Here is a 26,482-nt window from a genome sequence, read left to right on the forward strand (position 1 = left end):
TTTTTTGTTGTTTTTTTTTTCATGAAAACAGACTGTCAGACAAATGGTCTTCTGGTCCAAAGGGACATTTTTCAGACTAGCAGAATGTGCAGTAATGGACCGTTGGAACGACGGACAGTCCCCCAAAAGACGTCCAGCCTCTCTTACTAGAACTAGTTGAACTAGATTATAACCCTTAGTTTGACCTTCACTAACTTTAGTTGAAAAGTTTTGTCAAGTAGAACTTTACTTAAAAAGTTTATTACATTATAATCTTTATTTAAATGACATATAATGACTATATTTTCAAGATATAACTGGTTCTTCAGGATCTTCAGGATGGAAAAAGCAATTAAAAAGTGAAATCCTTACATATATAAGATACATGGTTTTATATGTGAGGTTCCACCACAGTGATGTCAGCTCGTCTCCTTCCTCCTACGACCTGAATTTGTCTCGTCTGCTGTGGCTTTGGTCTTTTTTTTTAATGTAGTCTTATTCTTAGTCCTGAGTCAAATATCCTTGTTAGTTTTTATTATATTTATTCAAACTCATATTTTTTTATATGGTTATAGCTGACTAAAGGTCAAATGAAAAGGTCAATGAAAACTGTGGACATATTAGTCTTAATCATCAGATTATATTGAACAATTCAGTTAATGTAGTCTCACCAAAACCAATATGTTTTGTCATCTTAGTCAAACTTAATTCACACTGGTCAAACTTTATTTTACAGTACACTAATAAGACATAACAAGCTGTACTCTGTATCAAATTATATGAAAACTAGGTAATATATTCCTTATTTGACAGTATTAGATCCTTATTAAACTTTATTAAAGGTAATTAGAGACACATAACAATAGAACTGTTCTGTACTATACCCTAAGAACATCTATTAAGGGTCTACCAGTCGGACATTTTACACTTCAGTTTAGTTTACAGAACAGTTCTGTTTTAATGTGTCACTAATTACCCTTTGATAAAGTCTAAAAACAGATCTAATACTTTCTAATAAGGAACATATTTCTATATTTTTTTGTCTAATTTAACACAAAGTACAGCTTGTCATGTCTTATTGATGTACTGTAAAATAAAGTGCAGCCTTTTATCTCATTATTATCTGATGAAAATGGTTGAACTGTGTTGTGGTACTTCAGCACGTCAGCGATACAAACATTTGGGTGTAACTTGCAGAATAGTTGAGTGTTGAGGAGTTCCTGCTGGTCACCACATTAAACCACATTTATGACTTCTGTTCGACTGCTCATATGAGGAGCTTTGATCTTCTAATTAACGACGGAAAAAAAAAAAGGTTTTAATCGGCGTACAGCAGATAAATAACCCCCTACAGAGGGGGGGGGTGGGTCGCGCCGCGGCCTCAAACTGCCGCCACAAACAGGACGGGACATTCCAGTAAACAACCAGCAAACATACGGCAGTAAACAACTGATCTGTGCCCACATCTGGTGCTGGTTAGACGAGAACCTGATACACACACACACACACACACACACACACACACACACACACACACACACACACACACACGAACACACACACACACACACACATAAATGGGAGCGATGCACAAATTACAGAAACTCTGGTGATTCACAAAGTGCACCTGTTGTTCCTGTAATTCAACCCAGAGCTGAAGTACACATAAAAAAAAAACATAAAGAGAGAAATCAGCAGTTTTTGCTGCCAGCTGCTACCTGGAAGTCCTTGGCTGGTTTGAAAGTGAGCAACCATGTTTTCGATTTTTTTGACTTTTCATGTTTGAGGCGTGGTTTTTGTCCTTTTGATGGAATAATGGTTTTGATTCTAGTGTCCACATGACTCAGGGTGTTTTATTATGGGCTCTAAGTTTCTTGACAACCTTCCAGGAAACAGAAGGAAAACAACATTTCTCATTTCTTCCAAACGACCACGTCTCTGAGCGGCGCGGTACCTCGGCCTGCCAACGGGGGGCAGTGTGCAACTACATCAGCTCCTCCTCTCCAGTTTTCCTCTTTCCTCTCTGCTCTATTCTTAATATTATTCATAATAGCAGAGGAAGACCTCTTTGTTTTTCCCTCTCCTCTCCTCTCCTCTCCTCTCCTCTCCTCTCCTCTCCTCTCCCAGTTTTTCTTCATATTAAGAATTTTCAGGCTCCTCTTCTTCTTTTATTCTTTCACTTCACCTCGTCTCTCTTTGTCTTCTCTTGTTTTGGAAATAACAAGAAGAAGGTTTTTGCCGTTTATCCTCTCACCGTCTCATTTTGCTCTTTCTTCCTCCTGGAAATTATCAAGGAGTTCGACTCTCTAGGCTTTCCTTCTCTCCTCTTGTCCTCCTTTTCTCCCTTCATTCATACTTTTAAAGGGATAGTTCAGATCATTTGAAGTGTGATTGTATGAGGTATTTATCATCAGTCAGTGTTTTACCTACAGTACTTGAAAATAATGAAAATGAGAAGCAAAGTGCATTATGTATCATATTAATTATTAATAATTAATTCATTGTTACCATTTTCAGCTATCCATTAAGGAAAATGCACAAATTTTGCAACCCTTGTGTTAATATTTTGTGAAAGCACCATTTCAGTTTAGGTGTACGCTAGATTTAGAATATTTTCAGCACTTCACTGCTGTCAAACAGCTTTTTCTGACAGGAAATCGTCATTATATAAGCCAAATACCTCTCTCTCCAAACTCCACAGGTGAAACAAGTAATTTTACTTTGCAGAGCTCAGGAGTTGTTGATCTATCGCTGCCTCCGATTGTGCGACTTCAGTGAATCCAACGCATCGTTTTAAAATGCCAAAATCACACAATAACAAAAACAAACTAACCAAGGAAGAACCAGCTGTTGATTTCTTTTTGAAAACTGGTTGAAGTTCAGTCTGAACGAATAAGACAGTTATGCCATCTGCATGTCACAGATTTATTTAATTATACTGATACTTTGTTCAGTTGTAGGTTGAAAGACAGATGATATTCGTCAGTGTGAATCCATTTCTTGGGTCGACACGAAGACGTAACTTCAGTGCGTTTAATTTTTCATCTAAAATGTCATGAATATGAGCAAGAAGCTTCCAGGACATCATGACGGGAGAAGTTCTTCATGTGAAATCCAGAAATTGTACTTCTTGCTGCAGCCTAATGTAAAGTACTTTGGTGTTTCAAAGGTGAATGCACTGAGAGATGTGGTTTTAGTCATATGACTCACAGCCCGGACACTTTTCTGGCTTACACCTGGATAGTTTCTGTGTATTTTTCTAATTAGGCTCTAAAGAGACGATAGGTTTTCATTAATACATTGTAGAGGACGATAAATGTCACTTTTGCAAATCCCAGAGAGATCTGGTCTAAATGTGAGCATCAGCCATCATTTTCAAATGAATGAGGGTCTTTTCACCAGTGACCACAGTCGTCTTTTAAACGTCTCTTCAACTGAAAAATGTTCACTGGGAACTAATCCAGGCAGCGGTAGACCAACATCTCCCGTGTCCTGTTGGAGAAAATGAGTGTTAGATAAGATAATATAAACCTTTAATGTCTCCCTCAGGAGAAATTTGTCTTGGATATACGAGAGAACACAGGCGACGTGACCACACACACACGCACACACACACACACACGCACACACACACACACACACACACACACACACACACACACACACACACACACACACACACACACACACACACACACACACAAACAAAACTAACAAACAGAAACACCCCCAGATCCATACAGCGAAAACAAGCACACACCCAAGAGTACTACACGATGTCCTGAATCCATGTAGCTGCACAAAAATACTGCACAAAAATACTGCACAAAAATACTGCACAAATACCCTTCTGTAGCTGTGAAGACAGCACAGACGGTGGCTTCAGTTGACTAACTGTCTAACGGCAAAATAAAGCAGAAAAAATGTTCTGAATACATCGTACACTTAAAACAATATTGATTTCAGTCACGTTAAATCACTGTTTGTGTTGAAGGAGCAATGTAACGGTGTCACCTCCCCGATGTTGAGTTGGCTCAGACTCAGACAGCAGCTGAAGCAGCGGGAGAAGTTTTGTTTTTATTTTATGATTGGTTTGTGGAATTAATTGCCTAATAAATCTGAGAGCACAGCCAAGTCCAATTAAAACAATTTAAACCCAAGACAGGGAAGTGTACAAAAACTTAATGACAATACTTCAAATTTGGAGTAAATCTGATTTCTAATACTTTCATATGTTTGCTGTTATGTACATGAGACACTAAACTACATGGTTAGAAAACTACAGAGGCTGTTATTTTTTGATGAATCGATTAGTTGTTTGATCCATAAAATGACTTGTTTTGTTCACAACCCAAAGATATTCAGTTTGCTGCCACACAGGAGTAAAGAAACCAGTAAATATTCACATTTAAGAAGCTTTAATCTGAGAATTTTACCCTTATTTTCTTAAGAAGTTACTCAAACCGATTAATCGATTATCAAAATAGTTGGCAATTCATTTAATAAAAGATTAATACTCGATTATTCAATTAAAAGTGAAGTTATGTATTTATTTAAACCCAAAGCGTTGATCTGACTTTAACCTAACCAAGATGTTTGCAGCTTGAACCGAACTGATCTGTGACCGCTGCAGAATGAACAACAAAGATCACCATGACGACGAAGATCAGCTGACTATGATGACAAACTCAAAATGTGTTGGACTGAAAACTGTTAGATGAAACTTAAAAATCATCATGAGATCATCTTCTCTCTTAACCCTCTTCTTCCTCTGATCTTCTGCTCCTCCCACTTCTGCAGTTCCTGCCCTTTTTTTGTTTGTTTTTTTTCTCCCCTCATCGTCTTTCTTGTCTTCTCACGTGTAATTCCATCCTCCCATCTCTACACTTCCCTCTGTTTGGAAACAATAAAGGAAGAGTTTTGGGTTTGTCTTCTTCTCCTCTCTTATTTCATCTCATCTGCTGCCCTCTCTTCTTCTCTTTTCTTTCTCATCTCACCTCGTCTTCCGCTGTTCCCTTTTGTATTTTAAAATATTTTAAGTGTCTTTTTTTTTTTTTTTTGCTCCATTCTGTTTTTGCATCTCATCTTGTCGTTTGACCTCCTCTTTCTCTTCTCTGTCTCAATTCTTTGTCCTGTTAATTTAGAAGAAAAAAAAACAGACCTCTCTCCTCTTTTTACTCCCTTTTCTCTCGGTTCATTTCACCTCCTCTGCCCTCCTCTTTAAACACTAAAAAGAATTAATTTTAGAATTGTTCCTGCTGGCATCTCCCTTGGAAAAGAAAAAAAAAGAGTTTAAATTGAGCTATCTTCACTTTCCACACACACACGCGCACACACACACACACACACACACACACACACACGCACACACACACACACACACACACACACACACACACACACACACAGGAGGGGAAGGTTATTTTTTTTGCTAATTCTACCTTTTTTTTTTCTGGCAGCTAAAAATGGAAAGTTGTTTATTCCAATGAACAGATGCCTCCATGACACACAAACACACACACGCAGACCATCAAATACACACATGCACAAACACACACAGACCACCCATGTCAGACACACACCCTTCATTTTATCTCACATCAAACACACACACACACACACACACACTGGAGTGCGTGTGTGTTTCCCAGTGATCAGCTGCTGCAGCGCCGTTTGATGTGACGTTTCTCCCTCCTGCAGCGAGAAAAAAAAAACTGAAAATATTCTCAGACCTTCTTTCTTTTCTGTGCAGGAGGAGACGGATCTGTGCAGATTTTTTTTTTTTTTTTTTGAAGCGTTGGCGGAGACGCTGGAGCGCTCAGGCGGGGGACAGACTAAACCACTTTTAGGCCAAATTGACCCTTTGTCAAGTCTCGCCTCTCCTCCGCACTCCTTGGTTACGGTTGCTAACCAGGACAAACAATAGCCTGCGAGAGTCTGTTTCCATTGAAAACACCTGTTGATTTAATTGACTCGTATTTCTGTTTGTCCTCGTTCAGCCGGTCCTTTGCGGTTTGGTGAAAATGTGGTTTTATTATCTCGGGGAGCCAACAGAGCCAACGGGCAGCGGGTATTAATATTCTGGTGAAAACCCATTGATGATATTTCTCCCCTGCTCGCTAATGTCAAGTTGGCCTTCTGCAATCGTGCTCAGCTCTCTCCCATCAGAAGATTAACCACAAAAATCAATCTGCGACCGTGCGTTTCATCATGTTACATCATGTCCAGTCCGAACATAAACAAGCAATGTCCTCAATCAAAGCGCTTCAATGAAGCCTCGCCCAGTCACGGTCCATTTTATACCCGTCATTTTCCACGTGTCACGACGATGTTATTCATGTTGTTTTCCATGGAAATGAACAATGAAACACAGACCGCTCAGGCTGCGTCCTACTGAATGTCCAAATAATGAGTCTCATTTGTAAGAAGCAAATCAAATGATTACAGCCAGTGACAAAAAAGATTTATATGAAGCAGCAAATGCAAAATACCTGCATATGAATGAACCTGAAAGGACAGTTTGGATTATTTGAAGTGGCGTTATATGATCTCCTTCTTCTCAGTCAGTGTGTTACCGACAGTCAGGGGTCAGATTACACAGTAGTTTTCGGAGGAACTAAGGTTTAATCCAGGGGAAAGGGATTCATAGATTCATTGATTCAAAAAAATCTATCACCAGTACAGACAGTTGATACTGTCAGTAATATGTCATAGAGGCTAATCAGCGCAAACAACAAGAAACAAAATCAGCAGGTGGATACGGGCAACACTTTTTCTGCTTCACATTTCGTATCACAGGCTCATAGAAACATATGTTTTTCCACTTGCATCCCTCTCTCTCTCTCCTCATTGACTGTCCCTTCACCTCCCTGTCGTTCACCTTCTGTCGGAGGATTTTTATAATCTGGAGGAAACTGGTTTGGGGCCAAAAGTACAGCAGATGGCAAGAGGCAGCGAGGAGTTCTGGTGCAGGAAGCTGAACAATATGCTGCTGTGGACAGGGTCAGCAGCAAAACGTCTTTCAACCACCTAAAAAAATCTATAAACATCAGTTTAAGTATATGTGTAAGTGTAATATTGCTTCCTTCAAAGTGACAAGACTCCTTTGACAAAAAGAGTAATTTTATGTCACAGAACACAGGAGAGGCTGAACTACAGCTGCTTAATCTGTTAGTTTGTTTGTGTTACTGTTTAACTTTGGCGTTTTAAAAAGGTTAGTTCAAATCCACCAGTCACACAATAACACAAACAAATGAACCAATCAAGGCAGCCGTAGACCAACAACCTCCATGGTAGGGTAAAAGTTTTTAAAAATGTTTTTGCCAAAGGAGTCTGGTTGGAGAGAGCCATACTTGGCTTATATAACAGAGGTCTGCCATCAGAAAAAGCTGTTTGACTGCAAGGAAAAGTGGTGAAAATATTGTAACTATAGTGCACCAGAATCCAGGTAAAATTACTGACTTCTCTAAAGGAGTCTGGTTGGTTTGGAGAGAGAGAGATTTGTCTAATAAAATGGCAGTCTTGTCTTGGAAAAGGCTGTGTGAGGGCAGGGAAATATTCTAAACACAGCGTGCATTTAAACTGATTTTTTTTTTAGGCGTTTAAAATAAATTTTGACCCTGTCCACAGCAGCACATTGTTTTTCCACTGCTCCTGCTGCTTCTCCAAACTGGAGTATCAGTGTTTGACTTTTTCAATGAAAGGCAGTTTCATAATCCATCAGACCTCACAGACACACATTCAGAAGGTTTGGGCTCCGGTAAAATCTTGCAAAATCAAAACTTGCTGCTCAACTTTGACTCCGACACTAATATTATATGATGATGTGATGGACTTTCATACAAGAAAAGCGACGACTTTCCCACCTCTGCACAAATTACTTTTTTTTTTTCAAATACACAATAATCTCTGAGCCAAACTTGACTTTAACAAGACAAACAAAATGGAATGTGATCCAACTCTACAGGCAAATGTTATGAGAAATTATGAAAATAACAGAAGCGTTGTTTACAGACGAATAATTTTTTGGTCGTTTTCTTTCATTTTATTGTAATTTTGGTTGGGCTAATTGCTTTTTCTTGGTAATTATGATGCTCGTACTGCCAGATGAATTTAGATTACTGTGCGATTCTCAACACAAATTTAAAAGAACAACATAAAAAATGATTGGTCAAAAAATAAATATGTAAAAAGTTTATATAACTACATATTCAAGTTATGCATCTGTAAGCTAAAATTTTAAAAAGAATCCAGAGAAATGTCCTAAAACCAGGCAGGAGGAGAAAACCCGCTTTATCTTTAGAGTTAATTACAGCTGGGAACAGCTCTGCAGCTAAACGTGGTATTCCCTATAACACACACACACACACACACACACACACACACACACACACACACACACACACACACACACGGGGCGTCCCACCACAGGCTGTTTGCTACTAACCATTAAGGCATGTAAACAAGCCGATTTGGGTGACACACAACCAGAAATGAGAGATTTCCCAGGGTGCACTCAGAGATCTGTCCCGTGTCGGTCGGGCTGCGGCTCTGGCAGTGTGGCGGCGATAGCGTGAGTTTGCAAAATAACTCCCAGTTGTGAAATGATACGCTCAGCAACATGCGTAATTATGGCCTGCGAAAGGCTTCATAATAAATCATAATAGTCGATGTGTGAGATAAAGAATGCGGAGATATTTTTAAGAGCTGGTGATCCCTGCAGCAGAAAAATGCTGGTTTTTCGAGTTTATTTTTATTTTTGTCGTGCGAGAGGTACAGCTGGAAAAAGTTGGCTCCACGTCGTCTTCGCAATCCTGAATTCGTCTTTGTGGAGGGTTTGAGTTGCGTCACTAATTTGAAGTCCCACTGAAATGAAATTGCATGTTTTGTTATCTTGATTGCGCCGCTTACTTCTGCATTAACCAGCGGGAATTCCTGTGGTTCTCCGTCTGCGTAGGTTGGGGAACTTCTTTTAATGCAGACAATTAAATCATTTCCATTTAAGCGGTATTTGCTTAAAGCAGTGGTCCTCAAACTGTGGGGCGGGCCCCGCTGGTCGGGCCATAAAGCCGCTGCGGAGGGGGTGTGGATGACCAGGGGAAGAAGATGGAGTGAAACTAAGTTGAATTTATGGAGGGAAACCAAACAAACAAGAGTTCATCCTGACATTTATTTCACTAAAATTCAACTTGGTTCCTTTTTTATTAGTTGCCTCCCTTAATTTTTATGCTATTAGCTTCTGCATATTTACATATAAATTCTTGGCTGTTAGCAGAATATTTTGTGGAAAGAGAAGAAGATGTCAAACATGTTGAAAGTTACACTGATGGATCAAACTGTTACTAACAAGCCAGCTGATAAATCTGCCTCTGTGACTGATTGACAGGTAGATGAAATTAGCCCCATCTATTCATGCTGCATTAAGTTTACAAACCTGAATCTTTCTTTTCCGTCACATTAATAGACATCTTGCACATTGAACATATTCTTTAAACTCAACGATGTGAACATTTGCACATTCCATGAACAATATTTTGCACATTTCTGCGTAAAAAAGTACAGCTCTTTCCTTTAAATAAAGATCATACTGCGTGTATTGTTTTTTATTGTCTTGATTCTAGATTTATTTCACGTTATCTCTATTTATTCTTCTCGTCTTGCAGCAGATGCTTTAATGGTTATTTCTATTTTCTCATATGTTTATTAGTATGCAACAGTAAACCAAGGTAAATTTGTATGTGAAAACCTTCTTGGCAATAAATCTGACTGTAATTAACGAACAGCGATGAGGTGTTAACGAAGCCTGTAAAGGTGTTAATCTCCTGCAGCCAAAACAATAAACGTGAAACTGCTGATTGATTAATCATCGACTGCCTGATTAATTTCTGCAAAATATTCAGGTACAGTGTGTCTTCACACTTAAACAATGTCACATGCAAACATCATGCAGATACACCGACAAACACAGACACAAAGGCAGTGAGACACACACACACACACACACACACACACACACACACACACGAGTCTCAGGGGAGATTTCCATATGCTCGCAGCGCTGAACCATGAAAACTACACTCACACTCACACCTTACAAACCAGTGATGAAAGTGATTCCTCCAAACGCTAATCAGGACCAAAATAACTCGCTTGATCATCTTCTATCAAAGGCCACGGGACTCACCGACATGTGGACAGACTGACAGAATAAATGTAAGTTGACACCAACCCAGTTGTGTCAACAACAAGGGAAGAAAAAACACCACCAAAAAAAAGTAGACAGGTAGACATATGTGGGACATGGCTAATGACAGGGACTACATTAAAATTAGAAATGAGAGTAAAACAGAAGAAGGGTGACGACAGAATAAAGAAATTAATACAGTTAAGAGTCATATGTGGTGAAGACTTATTAGCCGACCTCCTTCAAAGAGCGTTTTCAAATAGATGGTTCGAGCCGATGGAGGTTTGAATTAGTGCTGCTGCTTTCACTGACACCAGTATTTCTGAGGCTGCCGCCATTTTTTATTCTGTCGTTACGGCTGGTGTTACTGTTGACATCACTGTAACTAGCTGCTACGAATCAGGGATGCAAAGACACGTTGGATGGATGGACGGACATGCATTTTCAACCTTGTTTGCAATATTATTTTTAACTATCATAGGTCATATTATGCTCATGATCATGTGGAATATTTCCCAGGAAACTGCTGGTTTTCATTTCCCTCCATGTTTCCTCCCGGGATCAATTTGTTTCTGACACTGTACAGTGTGTATAAATCCTGCAACTCTAAACATCTACTGTTTCCAACCTACGAAGAGTTCCTGTTTCTTAAAGGGATGTTTCACCCAAAAAGTCAGTCATTATCTACTCACTCTAATGCTGATTGAAGGTCAGGTTTTTTAGTCCACAGAACACTGCTGGAGTTTCACAGGAAAACAGTGTTGCAGAATCTCCCAAACAGTGAAAGCGAATGATGACCAGTTTTCAAACATTAAAAAAAATATAAAACGACTCCATACTGCTCATCATGGCACCCGACATGCCAAGTTGACTTCAAAGACGTCATTTACACCATGTTTTTAACCTGAATCTTCACTGTGGATCTTTAGCTTGAAGTCTTGCAGGGCAGCTGGATTCAGGAGATCACAAGATCACACGAGAATCCATCTTGCTGGTCTCCAAGTTGTTTGTGTCCGCATCAGAGGTGGAACACCTCTGCAACACTTTTCCTGTGAAACTCCAGCAGCGTTTTATGGACTAAAAAACTCAATATTCAATATTCCTAATGTTATGTTTTAATATCATGTGCAATTCATCATTATTATTATCATGTAAAATAACTTTTTAATTACCTCTCAATGTCACTGTCAATATTACTTTCAATGTAACTGCCATTACTACTTTTTCTATTTTAGCTTCCTGTTATTTATCTTACTTTTATTTTTATTCTATTATGCATTGTTTCTTTGCAGAGGTTGCACAGACATCATATAATGTCAGTAAATTCAAGTAAAATACAGACTTTGTGTATCTGAAGTGAATGCATCGCATGAATGACAGATGTGGGAGATCAATTTCTGATCACATCAGGTCCCGTTAACACCAGTGTGAATACTGTTTGTTTGTTTGTTTGTTTTATGCACATATGCAGGTCCAGAAAAGGTAGTCCTGGTCAAATTTAAATTACAAAACTCAGTGCTTTGGCAGTCAAATTTTTTATTTGCTATTGATGGGAAGAAAAAAAATAGATCAAAAATGATCCTTTAGTCTCCTGGACATGTTTGATTGACAAGCAGGAGCACAAGACAGAATATGAACAAATCTGAAATACATCACAAACAGTCTGTTGATTATGATGTGTGAAAATACAAACGTGGTGTGAAACCACTATTTTTACCTCCAACGAGGAAGTTATGTCTCCGGTTTGGGTTCGTTTGTTTGTTGGAGGAAGCGGGCTGCATGGGCCGAGGAAGAACCCACGAAACTTTGGATCGGTTAGAAATCACGGGAATTATTTTTCACATTTGTTCACATTCTGAGCCAAAAGTGTCAAAATTAACTGAATTTCACCTCACATGCTCGAACACGTCACAAGAGAATGGCGAGCCGCAGCTAAACATGCAACCAAACATAACAACCACCTCAAACGATACTAATGCAGAACAAATGTAAGAACAATCCACAAAATATGCTCACTGTTTTTTTTTCCCCAAGTCAACAGAACCAAAATAAATCTATTTAAAGGTTACTGTTGGCTACAACAACCTGACTACATGTGTGTATATGTATCTATGTGTGTGTGCAGCCCCCTCGCTCTGGCATCTCTCCATTAATGCATGTCTAAAGGTCCTAGTTGTGCGTTCGTTGTGTATTTTGGGTCTGTGATTGTGAAAATAACAACATGTAATTTCCCTCAGGGGTAAATAAAGTGTGTCTTCTTCTTCTAAAGTAGTTTCTCTGTATTTTTCTGTTTTTTATGCCTTTTTTGCTCCAGTTGTGGAATGACAATTTCCTTTTACTCTGTGAATTGATGTTGTTGTTGCTCTGATCAAAGTGTGGGAGTGTCTTAAAGCCCAGATTCTCAAATTTACGAGCACCGCTGACTGTACGTGAGCTGCCGCCAGTGTTACATCAAGGAATGTCAGAAATATATTTTAAAGAATTAAATAAATGAATTTAAAAAAACATATAATATTATCAAAATACTACAGTTTTTTAAATTGAAATATTACTGAAATGTAAATCAAAGTTAAGTTTTATCTCTGCTGTATTTTTGTCTTAATATCAGCCTACTGTGTGCTCACAATCATGCATGTAGGACTTTCATACATCACTTATGATTACAGGTAATTATCTAAAGACAAGACAGTAAGCAGAGGTAAAATGAAGAAAATGAATGGTTCAAAAACGCTGCAGTTGTGGCTCAAAACAGGAACTATTACAAAGAAAAGTGCAGGTCAGGAGGAGAATATTTTGAGCAGCCTTGTTGAAAATGAACCAAACACAACTGCTGTTTACTCAAGAAGCACCGGTTAAGTGTCCAGAGCACCTGTCAGCAACAAAACAGAAAGGCGGGACTCTGTAGATCCCGGTATTCTGTGAGGCGGTGCATGATTGTAAAAAGTTTGAGATCAATAGAAGAATAGATTCAACAGCTGCTTCTTCACCGAGCATCTACTGCACAGCAACAAGTGCACAGACCCTGACCCACACCAATTTTCAAACGAAAAAAAAAAGAAAAAAACAGCAGTGAATGCCTCCATACTGCTCCTCTGGTGTAATCAAGTCTCCTAAAGGCCTGACATGCTGTTTACTTCTGTGTGCACACCGTCACACCACACACACACTGCAGATAGCGAGCACATGAACGTGGCTCCAATCTAAGGATAATACAATTTGGTATAAAAGTCACATTCTGATTATTTTGACTGAAATTGCAATAGTGATACCTGATATGTTTAGTGGAAATAATCAGTTTTACATTACAGTTTTCATGCTCACTGAAAATAAAACTATTAAACTTGTGATGATGATATTTATTGAGGTCTGTACCAAACAAATGTGTTTTCTTTTATCTGGAAAGCAAGATTTTTACGTCAGGTCATCTCTGCAGCACTACAGTACCTTATTATGATGCTGTTTCTTCGTTCATTTTACAAAAAAGAAAGAAAGTTGAATATTGCACTTAGCCATATCGCGATTTTATTGTGACTGTGATTAATTTTGCTGCCCTTGTGTGCACCTGACTGTCACTTCTAAATATACAACCACCTTCCTCTTTGAAGCCTCACCAGCAGAGGACAAAACTCAGACAAGTCAACACCAACAACAAATAAACAGATATAATGACAGCAGGAGAAACAAACAACATCAGGCTGCAGAAATGAACCAACAGACACTTGAGCAGCAGAATAAAACGTGACAGCAGACAACACGGAGCTCCATCCGCTGCAGCCACAAACACACATAAAGCAAACAGCTGCACAGTTTTGCACACACACACGTACCTACGTTGCCAGGTAACGCAGGACTACTCACCTGTCTGAACGTCAGTCTGAGTCTTGTGCGCCGTGAAGTCCTCTCAGTCTGCTCACCGTCCTCCAGTCCAGTTCACTCAGCCTCTCTGTCCCAGTATGACCAGTCCACTCTGCCTCCATGTCCCAGTATGACCGGTCCACTCTGCTTGTCTGTCCCTCTTCTCCTCCTCAGAGTTGTCACATTTCAGCTGAGACAGAAGTAGTGAGCAGAAAGTTCTCCTGCAGTTTCTCAGGTAACAGGTGAATCACCGCAGCTGCACCTGATGGACTTGCAGCACAGGGTGTGTTTGATTTGCGTCACTTCACGTGCTCGGCGGCTCGTGCATTAAATTAATGACTGATTAAGGCAGATGCGAGCGTTTCTTTCCCCCCAAAGTATTCCGAGGTACAGAGGTACAGTTAGACACGAACAGCGCCTCGCAGTAGTCGGAGATGGAGACAAAAATCTGCAGTGAAGTCGGAGAGTTTCCTGCAGCCTTCAAAGCGCATACAGGAAGTGACATCAACATCCTGTTAGCTCACCTGTGTATCTACCTGTAGTCTGCAGACCACGATCATACCAGAAGAAATAAAGTGCGCTCTTGTTCACTGATTGAAGTTGAACGAAAATATTTGCTTGTGAACAGATTGAAACTTTGCACAACATCAGACCAGTAAAAGTTTACTCTGAGACAAAACATTGTTCACTTACAGTGTTACAGATTGTATTTTCTTTCTTTTTTATTTCCTTAAACAGCACAATAAATCTGTTTAGTTTGCCAATGTGTTACACAAGTTTAATGATAACAAATGTTCAGCTTTCTTTGTTTTGTTTTATTGTACTGAATTAGAGGCAGAAAAAAACTGCCTGTGTCCTGCAGCTGATTTTTATTTTATTTTATTTTTGTCTTTGATTTTGAAACAGTAACCCTTTTTGTTGTTATGTGGCATAAATATAATATTAAATGTCAATATTGAATGTTTTTGGCAGTGTTAACTGTCTGTATGTTTTTTGCAGTAACCCTGCGACCGAAAGTGCTGCTGCACTTCCATATATACACGTGACATGTTTTTGCAGCGGCATGTACCAGAAAATAGGGCTCCCCTGAAAGCGATTGTGTAATTTGAACCTTGTTTAAGACTAATAGATCCAGCATTAAATATTACAGTTACACAGAACATTAGGATTGTATATAAGGTGAGGAGACAGCCAGGGCTTGCAGAAGGTGCAGAGGTGCCTTGATCTTGTGAGGTTATCATTGCTCATGTGTGCATGACGTCAGAGCAAGTTGGGCTCAAGTTCAACACAAATCTAACTGGTGTGCATTGTCCTGCGATCGCTGTGATCGATTCTGTGCAGAAATGATCACCGGCGATTGACGTCATGCACACGAATGTATCTCAAAACCTGCCGCACACCGTGTTGAAGAAACATGTCGTACGACTCAGACACTGCGGCTCAAACATGCACACCGTTTCCAGATTGAATGATGACGCTTCTTCTCTCAAGCTAACCCTGATTGGTTGGTTCAGACTGGGTCCACTTATTTAAAAAACTAGATACACAGACACACATACTTTTAATGGGACCTCTGAATTAATATTGTTAGTGACAAATTCTAATGAAATAATTCTGCCTACTGAAGCTTTAACCCATAAAGACGTCATTCTTAATTTTAGAGCCTTATTTTACTGTTCACAAAACATCTGGCCTGATGTTTGCTAATATCTTACATCTCCTGACTCAGGATTTGCAAAAACAAAGTGGAAGTTTTGCCTTAAAATATATGATTACATATCCTTATTATATTCATATTTAAGTGGGTGTACAGAACTCTGGAGCTTTCTTTATGGCTACAACATATATCTGTGTATCACAGGCTACACCACTGCTTAGCTAATTGAAATGATGTCAGTTGCATTGTGGGTATTCTGTGTTGATATGGTGCATCTATTTTTAATATGTGTCTAGTATTTTCATAACACATTTTTTTTCTTGTGTTGTTCTCACATAACTAAGACTATAGCAAGTAAAGAATCAGCTGCATCAAACCTCGTGTTTCAACAGTTACTCCCAATTTCAATGTTAAATCTGCCACAGCTATGACCATAAACTTCGTAAATGCAGTGTGAGAATGGAAAGTTTGGCCGCCAAGTAAGGAGGGCGGGGCTTAGAGAAGGGTCAACTAAATGCAACAAAATATTCTGTCATTGGTAAACCAATAACATGATGTAATAAATGGAGCACAAACAAATTATTCTATTCATATTTATTTGAAAACAACAATCCATTTTTTCCACTTCTACTGCGATTCCTTGTTGCAACTGGGTTCATACATGATATTTGTATTAATTCCACAGAACACCATCACAAAAGTTACCCTTTTATATGCACGTTTACCTTTTTTTTGTCCTTTTTTTTTGTATTGTTGTCATTTCTAAACAATGACTTGTGCTTTGATATCTTTGAAAGAGAGAAAGAGAGATTTTTTTAAAGACATCATTGTCGTCATGATAAGTGTACATAACAGAGGGAGGATCGAAATAGAAAAAAGTCGTAAGAAGAGGATATACTGGTCGAATACACACCAATACAGAATACAGAGATACACACTCACATTGCAGCCTGCCCGACTCCACCCAAAACTGTCGTAAAGAGAAAAGAGTTGTGTCACTGACATCACCACGACTGCTCCCAACTGTCTTCTCCTGATTTTAGGATTTTTTTAAGTAACGCTCATTGTTGCCTTGCAACAAATACACTCCCTGCTGGTGAGCAGAGTTTTGGCTAATATTGCTTAGCTACACGAAGGATTCCCAGGAGAGGAGGCGGGATCTCAGAAGGGTCGAAAAAAAGCAGTGCAGAAAGCCTCAATGTCACAACTGTTAAATGTATTATTGTGATTATTTTTTGCAGACATTTTTGGGGGGTTCAGAGCACAGGGCAGTTCTCCATTTCAGTCAAAGTTTGCTGCAAAAAAAAAAAAAAAAAAAACTGACCAGAGTGCTGGGACTTTGATATCAGAGATCCGAAGAAATATAAGGTGCATTTGTCAGAGAGTTTGGTGTATGTGTCCCCAAGAAATAAAGCCATTAAATAAAAGTTTTGGTGGGTTGATTGCCATGGCCACAATGTGCATCAATGCCAAAAAAAAACTGTTGACTGAATATTTACATGGACTGGAATGTTTTCCCCGACAAAAAGTTTGTGGAGCTACCTTTAACATCCGATATTCATCTCAAACGGCGATGGGGAGGAGTGTGGGACGAGTGTGTGTGTGTGTGTGTGAGGAGGAGGAAGGAAGGAGGTGGGGGTTAAAACCAACAACTGAGCAGAATGCCACGGTGCAAGAAGAAGAAGAAGAAGAGGAAGAAGAAGAAGAAGAAGAGAAGGAAGAAGAAGGCATGTTCATTCACTTAATGCTGAGAGCAAATCTCGTAAAAATCAAAAACAAGAAATAATACCACGAAAAAGTAAGTAAAAAACGAGAGAAAATCACCAACCAGGGAAAGAGGACAGGGAGAGAGCAGCAGAGAAAATGTACAAGCAAACTACCATAATGTGAATGTCATTCTAAATGTTAAGTGCAGATAGATAGATAGACTGATAGATAGATTGATAGATAGATAGATAGATTGATAGATAGATAGATAGATAGACAGGTTGATAGATTCTATATACTGTATGTATTCATATGCTGGGTAAATATTCTCTTACTTCTATGTGTATATACCTCCAAGTCGAGGGGGCTCACTTAGACGTATATAAATAGGTCTAACATATAAAGCCATATTACAGTGTACATATCCTCGCCCTAATGTCAGCGATAGCAAAAAACCCATGCTTTACATAGAAAAAGGCATCCACGACATTTAAGAAAAAATGTACAATTTATGAAACATGGTAACAATAATAAATAGTATTATAGAATTGCTGCTGTACACAAAAAAAGCCATTTTTTAAAATTTCACTCATATAAAAATATGTTTTAGTGCAACCGTACGTAATAATAGTAATATCCATAACTTCACATCGCTTGTCGAGACTTTTAAGGTGTCCAAAAACAAAAAACAAAAAGAAAAGAAAGAAACACAGGAGTTGGGGGGGGGGGGGAGGAGGAGGAGGAGGAGGAGGAAGGGGGGGGGTTGCATTTATTACAAAGCTGATACGCAAAACGTGATAGTATTGTATTTACATTTACCTTCCTGCTTTGTTTGCTTATAAGAATATAAGCAGAACAAACAAACAAAAAAAAAGATTAAAGGGACAGTTCACCCCGAAATCAAAAATACATGTTTTTCCTCTTACCTGTAGTGCTGTTTATCCATGTAGACCGTTTTAGAGTGAGGAGATATCGGACTTGGAGATGTCAGCCTTCTCTCCAGTATAATGGAACTAGATGGGACTCAGCTTGTGGTGCTCGAATAGCCAAAAAAACACATTTGGAAAAACTCTGCAGCGATGTCTCTGTGCAGAAATCATGACCCGATTACTCAAAATAATCCACAGGCCTTGTTGTGGGGATTTTTTTTTTTTTTTTTACTGAACTACTCCTGTGAACTGAATCACAGAGCAGAGGGAAGCGTGCATCTACTCATGGAAGAGAGGCTCACACTTGTGACAGCGCTGGATGTAAACATTCATGACGTCCTCCTCGGCTCCTCGGGAAGGATAGCAGTGGTGGGAAGTAACAAAAGCTGCCTACACATAATAAAAAAATTAGCTCTTGCCTCACGGTGAGGTAGAGCTTAGCAGCTAAGCTAACTTTAGCTTTGGATTTAGCTAAGTTCGTTAATTATACACCTATCCACAAATGTCCCAGCTCCATCTGACTGCTGACATTTCACCAGGATTTACATTTACTGGTGAGATTGTGGTGTGTTTTTCATGTTGCCTTAAAGAGTTTGGTAAACTCTTGACAAACCTTGACATATTAATGCATCAGAATTATTAATCAAAGAATACTTAGATAATAACAAAATACTCACAGGGGCATTTTCCAGCATTATGAGTGCTTTTACTTTTACTTGAAGTACATTTAGCTTATCATACCTCTGTACTTGTACTTGAGGAAGGTTTTGATGGACTTTTACTTGTAACAGAGTACTTTTCCATTGTGGTAGTTCTACTTTTACTTGAGTAAAAGAGTAAAAACACTTCTTCAGTCTCTCGTAGAAATAATATAGTTCCTACACAAAACTGCTCACAACAAGGTGTGTGGATTATTTTGAGTAACCAGGTCATGATTTCAGAAAAGAGACACTGATGTTGAATTTTTCAAATGCATTTTTCCGGCGCTTCGAAGCACCACGGGGCGAGTGAAACCTGGTGCCGTTACATCTGAGAGAAGGTTGATGTCTCCAAAACTCTGCAGCTCGCTCTGAAACAATCCAGATGGATAAACAGCAGCACAGGTAAGAGGAAAAGTGTGTATGTTTGATTTTGGGGTGAGCTGTCCCTCTAAAGAAAAGGCACACACATAGCTGTCTGATTTTTTTTTTTCTTCTTTTTTTTTGACGTACCGCTTAAACCAGAGTCCTTTTTTTTTTTAGCAGATTTTGGTCGGGCTCATGTGTTGGTGGGAGTTGACGTACATGTGTAACCGTATGCAGATCCTCTTGAATAATAAAGTCTTTAAATAAGAAAGTTTTTTTTCTGAGAGCAGGCCCCGGTTAGAACAGGCATGCTGTACACAAACATTAAAACTGCAGAAGTCCGTTTAGTCTTTTTTTGACAAGAGCTGTTTGTCTTTGTATGCATTGTATTCATGTGTGTGTGTGTAAGAGAGAGATTTTGTGTGTGTGTGTGTATAAACTGAAGTAGAAGAATGTGTGTAAAGTGTGCAAAAGTCATGTTTCTCTCTCTGTTGCACTTCATCCCTTCCTATTATCCAAAAAACAAAAAAATGAATCCATCGTTTCTCCTCCTCGTGTTCTCCTCCTGCAGCCCTACGACACGTCTTTGCTCCTCTTTGTGCTTTCTGCCTCTCTGTCCCTCTCCAGCTTGAGAGGTCTGGACGCTGTTGAAGGCTGGAGGGTTTCACATCCGGGGCTGGGGGGGTGAGGAGAGGAGGAGGAGGAGGGAGACGGGGAGGAGGATGAGGAGGGGTGAGGGGAGGTGGGCATTGATGGGTAAGGAGGCCTGAGCTCCAGGCCGCTAAAGTGCTGAATCCCGGGACCGTGTGGTGGCGATGGCGTCGGGTGAGGAGATGGCGAGCGCTGCTGCAGCTGTTGGGAGTCGGGGGACAACGCAGAACAAGGAGAGGAGGAGGAGGAGGAGGAGGACACTCTGCCTCCGTCTTTCCCTTTATCCCCTCTGCCTCCTCCTCCTCCCTCAGCGAGCTCCTCCGAGTCGATGCAGAGTGAGGCGATGGCCTTGGTGCAGGTGTGGATGCTCTCCTCCTGCTCCTGCCTCACTCCTCCTCCTCCTCCTTCCCTCTCCTGCGACGACACGTGAGGTGATGCCGACTCCCTCAGCCTCTCGCCGCCTCCTCCTCCTCCTCCTCGGACTCCCCTCTCGGTGAAAGAAGTGAAATGAGGGGCCTCGCTGGTGGTGGAGTCCTCCGACGTGCTCTTCTGCAGCATCAGGCGGGATGCGACGTGCTGCGCCCCCTGCTGGGCCAGAGGGGTGCTGACGGATGTGGGGACGGAGTGTACCATCTGGATCCCTCCGATGGGGATCATCGGGAACGGTGAACGCACCTGAAATTAAACATTTAAATTTGAATCAATATTAAGAAAGTCTGAAGGTATAAACATCTTTAATTTTAAAAAATGTTTCATGTTTATGTACTGATTTTTTTATTTGTCAAAAATGGTTTTATGACTTGTCTGTTTTAATGTGCTGCCTGTGTGAAACATTTTGTAATGTGGGTTTTGACAAGTGTTCTATAAATAATGATTATTATTATTATTATTATTATTATTATTATTATATATTCCATGAAAAGACACAGGCTAACAAGTACTGTGGGTGTATTAAAGCCTGATATATCTTCTTCCTCTGTGCCAAAGAGCTCCATTGTTCTCCAAAAACACATCAGTGAGTCACACTGTTCCAGTGGGTCCTGAATGAATGCTCTTTTTTTAACACCTGTTTGAGTGATGTTTGCTAAAAGCTACAGTGATGAGCTGTTCTGAGAGACTTCTGTGAGAAACGTGTGAGATGTTTCTTAACCTCTTCGACTCTCGCCTACGTCCGCGGCCAACACGACTGTGTGTCAGTGGCTGTAGCCAGTTTTAAAACTAGAGTTTAAGAGACTGGTATCGTACGAAACTAGAAGACAGTTGGTCTCATGCTAGCTTGTGGGGAACACAAAGTTAAGATAAAACTTAGCAAGAAAAAAATTGGCATAGTCATTTTCAAAGGAGTCCTTTGACTTCTCACATCAAGATATCCGAATGAAAATGGGTTCTACAGGTATCAAAGAGTCTCTTCTTTACTAGTCTCGCAATGAAAAACACCCTGCCTTGTTTGCATCTCTTTAAACCGATCATAAACGTCTTGGGCAGCTCTGAGTCCAGGATGCAGCGACAGTGCTGCTGCAACCCAGTGGTGAGGGGGAAATTGTTGTGGTGGAACATCTGCAGGTCAGGAGGCAAGCTTGAGCATTAAAATGACTACATCCCTACAAAAGAAAAGCTAACAGCTGTTAGCTTCTTTACTTTTGTACCATTAGCCTCCCAGGTGCTAATTTGCAGTTTTCAGAGTGTAGGTTGCAACGAGGAGGTTGTTCCTGTTTCCTGGGGACTTTGAAAATATAGATAGTGGACGCTGCAATGCTGCTCAAAGCAAGTGACCAATGGCAGTTTTTTGCATGCAGTATAAATGTGTCATTTATAAATGTTGGAATATTTAATTGGATCTGATGGGAAAACTGAGACTTCTGTGAATTCAATGAGCCCAATTTTATTCATGTGTGATGAACCTGAGCCACACTGACGGCGTCTCTGAACAAGTACTTGACATCCAGTCAGTTTTGGAGGGACCTTTGTCCTTTTTTCAACCCAAAAACTGCTACAACAACTTATGAGACACTACAGAGCAGAGCGAGGGAGGGTTACATCTTTAGTCGGAACAAACTGACTTATTTTATTGGGTATGATTTATTTTGCTGCAGTGGTTCTGAAAAAATGTTTAAAATGTGAACCATCTATCTTAAAATGTAATAAAATGTACAAAATAACATTAACTATAAAAAATATACAAATTCAAATATAATATTCAAAGAAAACATAAAAAAATAAACACAAACAAGGTAAAAAAAAAAAAAAAGAATACCTGGAGTTGAGAATGGAGAGGAAGGTGACTGAACAGGACTTGGTGAGGTGGGCTCGACTGGTTACCGCGGCTACCGCCCTGGTCCCGTTCCCCTGACGACGGTGAGCCTGGACGATGTTCCTGGAGACATGAGAGGAGACGAACATGAAAACACGCCGTCGTCCGCGCACGTAATCGTGATCCAGTGAGCCGAATTTAAACGTTCTTGTCTCACAAAAACTTCTGTGTTGATTTTTTTTTAGTCTGACATTCAAATTTAATGCCACGGCACAAACCCCACAAAAGAAACACACACACACTCGTTGGACAGAACCAGTTACAATAAACACACATTTGAGGCTTCGCGATGGAAAACCAAATATTATGTGACAAAATAAATTAATGAGACGCGATGAAAAGCGTAAAAACAGAAGTGTGCGGCGGTGCTGGACGGCAGGTGTTGGTAAAAAAACAAACACAGGCTCGGTGAAACATCTTGTGCCTGAATAATGGCTGTTAAAACATTAATCTATCATGTGAAGAACGGTCGGTTATCAAAGCCGAGCTGTCTCTCTCTCTCTCCCTCTGCCGCTTCACGCTTTGTTTAAGTGGGACCAGCAGCAGAAGCCAGAGTTTGAAGTGGGGCTCTTAAGAAGAAAAACAGCCGCGTTATTAACCACACCACCGCCAGCCAAGATCCCATTACCACCAAAACCCAGCAGCCCTATCTTCAATCATCCCTCTCTCTAACACACTCAGTCTATCTGACTCGCTCTTTATTCCCTCATCCTCTCTGAATGTTTCTGCTCCGTCTGCCAGACGCTTTTCTGCTCCCCGCTCCGTCCCGGAGAGTTTCTGCTCCCTCGTTTTCTCCTCTGTCTGTCCTTTGCTTCATCTCACACATTTCTACTTCAGGTTGACCACATTCAACCGCAGACTGAACAGCAGAAAGTTTAATAAATCACACTTAAAGCACCTAATTCCTGGATGCCTATAGGATCATGATTATGTTATTTGATCCAGATACTCAACAGTTATGCCGGTATAGACTAATATCAGTATTTGACACAGATTCAGACTTCGACAAATACATTAAAAACGTTTGTCCAAAGGCATTTATTAGTTTCTGACTCTGTGAAAGTTGCAAGCAGTAAAATTCCCCAAAACTTCAGTATGTCTTTAAACAAATCACACACATATCTACAGTGAGAAGTCCATCCGTGCAAACAAATACACTCACCCAAACTTTCCACATAAAACTCACCTGCCAGACTTAATAAAAACAATAAGTGACCAACTGAAATTTAAAAGCAAAACTAAGCAAAACTTAAAAGTTGATTGTTGAGTCTCATTGGTTGTCGTTTTGGGAATGAGACCAAACAGTCGACTATCTTACCGACCCGTGAGTCTCGTGTTCTCCCTGACCACCGGAGCTCAGGTCTCCACTGAATTACATTGTGTTCAATAGTTATTATGGAATTTTTGCCCAATGATGCCAAAAAATAAACTGCCCACCTCAGCTTTAAGCCCAACTCTATGACACAAAGATGCCATTGGAGTGAGCCAAAGTGCAGAGTTGCCTGGTGTGGCTTTAATTATATTAAAATTGCTTAAGTTTTCCTGAAAACAATCAAAATACACAGTGTGAAATGTGTCTTTGAGGTCTTGTTGCGTGATTGATTTCCTTCAAAATGACACAGCATAGTTTACTGGTCATGATATCACCCTTGATGCCATTCAGACTGTTTTTTGAAGGAAGAAAACATAAATGACACTTATCAGGACATAAAACCAGTGATGTGATCTTTACAGATAAAGACTTGATTATCTAACAAAGGCAGAGTTGTTTAAAAGAACTTTAAACTAAAAAATCAAATTTTGTGACCAGAAACTAACTCACAAATCTAAATTATTACGAGATCTCTCGGTTCATTTTTGATTTCCAAAGGCTGCAGAAGTATCTGGATGCAACCTGGTAGACTTACAACCAACCAGAGCGTTGCGAATTTTATTATGTGCGACGCAGCGCTGAATGACACATGCAAGTTGTGGTGTTGATTGGTTCGATTTCAAACCGGAATAACAAGCAGCTGGGCGACAAACTTTGTCAGATTACAGCTACAGTAAACAGAACATGAGAAATGTGTGTCTGACAGCATTTAAGGTGAGAAATAGACAAGGCAGTAAAAGAATCTCGATTCTTGATTTTGATGTGACTGGGGCTGCCTAGTTTGAGTTTGATCTGAGTTTCATGAGCCTGAGGCACTTTGGACCAACCAGTCGTTGTATCAAACCTGCCCTATATTAAATAAACCGTTGTGATTGGACCAAAGAGACCCAGGATGGGTGGAAATCACTCTGAACGGGAGGACGGCCAAACGAACCTGCCAGAACAAACAAAGGCTAACACAAAGATGAAGCTGGTGATGAAGTTTTTCCAAAATGTAAATATTAAGTTATTTCATACTCCCACTTCAAAGAGCCAAAGTGCAGAGTTTCCTGGTGCAGCTTTAATGTATTTCAGAGTCTACAGTATATACCAACAACTTGCATCATGGAACAGGACTCGAGAGGTTAGAGAAATGTTGGCTGACGCATCAGAGAGAGACGATACAACAACAGAGATGATAAAATAAAGAATAACATGCAGAGAGCAGAGGAGTAACTATTCAGTCTCTAATCTGAAAATTTTATGGACTCTCACCATCTCCATCTCTGCGCTTCCTCTGCGACGTCCCAGAGGATCCAGCTCTGCCTGACCCAGCGCTCCAGCCTGGTGACCCGGCCTGAGGCCCCGCGATCCACTCTGCTGGCTGGTGGTCACAAGCAAGGAGAAATATCACATTAAATCTTTGTCAAGTTTAAAACTTTTATCCAGTCTTTGATTTAGTAAAAAGTTCTAAAATGGTTCCATCACAACTAAGAGCCATGCATTACTGATCTTACCCCTTTTCCTTTCAAATATGCTCTTTCTGTTCTATTTTAATGGCAGGATTTGGTTTATTTTAATATGAATTTAACCTGATTCTACCCACAGAACCTGTTTAAATGAGCCTGGAAACTTCGAAGGCCTTTAGCTGAAGCTGTGTTTTGCTATTCTTGTGAATGAGAACTCTAAACAATTTTGAAAAACTAGCTTTTAACCAGCTAAACTTTTATTTAGATGTTGCAGATTTTTCTGGATTTTAAGACGTAATAAAATCTCCGTCAGGCAGGTCATCCTCCCCTCCGCTCACCTTTGGTGGTGGAGGTGTTGGTGGAGCCCTCGGCGAGGAGAAAGAGGCCGGATCATCCCCCTGTGGCGGCCTCGTGGTGAAAGGTCACGCTTGTAGTCTCTTCCTGCTGGAGACGTGGGTCGAGACAGAGGTGAGAGCAGCGAGAGGTGTCCCCTCCTGGGGGAGAGATCTCGCCGGTATCCTCCTCCTGACACCCCCAGGTCTCTCTTGGGGGAGATGTGACGCAGAGGAGAGATGTCCCGCCGTGGTGAGAGGTGTCTGGCGCGGGGCGAGAGGTCGCGGCGTGGGGAGAGGTATCGGTGGGCTGAGGGTGAGGACGAGGGGGAGATGGGGGACGGGCAGCCGGAGTGGTCCAGCCCGGGCGAGGACAGGCGGGAGGAGGGGGAGGAGAGGTCAGGGGAGGGGACGGGGAGGTCTTCATCCATGGAGGAGGAGGAGGGTGGAACAAGCAGCCTGCTGCCCAGCGCCCGCTGCAGGCCTCGCTGGTACTCCGCCTGACCACGCTCCCTGGCGGCCGGGTCGGTGGGCGGAGCCTGCGGCGTGATCTGGATGCTCGGCACGGTGGTGAAGTAGCCAAACAGCGGCGGCTTGTTGGTGTTTCCGAGAAGGTCGGACGACGAGTGATGAGAGAGGTGAGGAGCAGGGTGGGAGGAGGCCACGGCCGTGATCGACATGGAGGGCAGACCGTACGGCTGCGGGCTGGTGGAGCGAGAACGAGTCTTAGGGGTGGAGTCACCATCGTAGTCATCCTCTTCATCGTCTTCATCATCCACCTCATCGCCATCTTCCTCTCCACCTTCTGAGTCGTCGGCGTCTGAGAACTGGTGCTCCGCCATCGCACCTCTGGAGATCTTTTCTGACCTCTGACCTTCCTCTCCGACATCTGAAAGAGGAGGAGGAGAAAATAATCATTAGGAAGAAGAAAAAGAAGAAGATGATGAAGAAGAGAAAATGTAAAACCATGTAAAAACATATTTTTTCATTTTTC

At 40.7% G+C, this 26,482-nt stretch overlaps 1 protein-coding gene across 5 annotated transcripts in view; it reads right to left on the reverse strand.

The window, feature by feature from the left end:
• Positions 1-19,102: 19,102 nt before the first annotated feature.
• Positions 19,103-26,482, reverse strand: part of hivep2a (HIVEP zinc finger 2a) — a 156,323-nt gene continuing 148,943 nt past the window's right edge. For all 5 annotated transcript variants that reach the window (XM_084737191.1, XM_084737188.1, XM_084737189.1 and 2 more), the window contains 4 exons: positions 25,495-26,377; positions 24,963-25,071; positions 22,280-22,399; positions 19,103-20,700 (listed from right to left, as the gene is read on the reverse strand). In XM_084737191.1, the coding sequence (XP_084593317.1) occupies positions 19,948-20,700; positions 22,280-22,399; positions 24,963-25,071; positions 25,495-26,377 (1,865 nt within the window). In that variant the 3' untranslated portion in view covers positions 19,103-19,947. The remainder of the gene's footprint in view (positions 20,701-22,279; positions 22,400-24,962; positions 25,072-25,494; positions 26,378-26,482) is intronic.

The sequence above is a fragment of the Lutjanus erythropterus genome, chromosome 15 (genome assembly GCF_056507025.1).
Source record: "Lutjanus erythropterus isolate fLutEry1 chromosome 15, fLutEry1.hap2, whole genome shotgun sequence".
NCBI lineage: Eukaryota > Metazoa > Chordata > Actinopteri > Lutjaniformes > Lutjanidae > Lutjanus > Lutjanus erythropterus.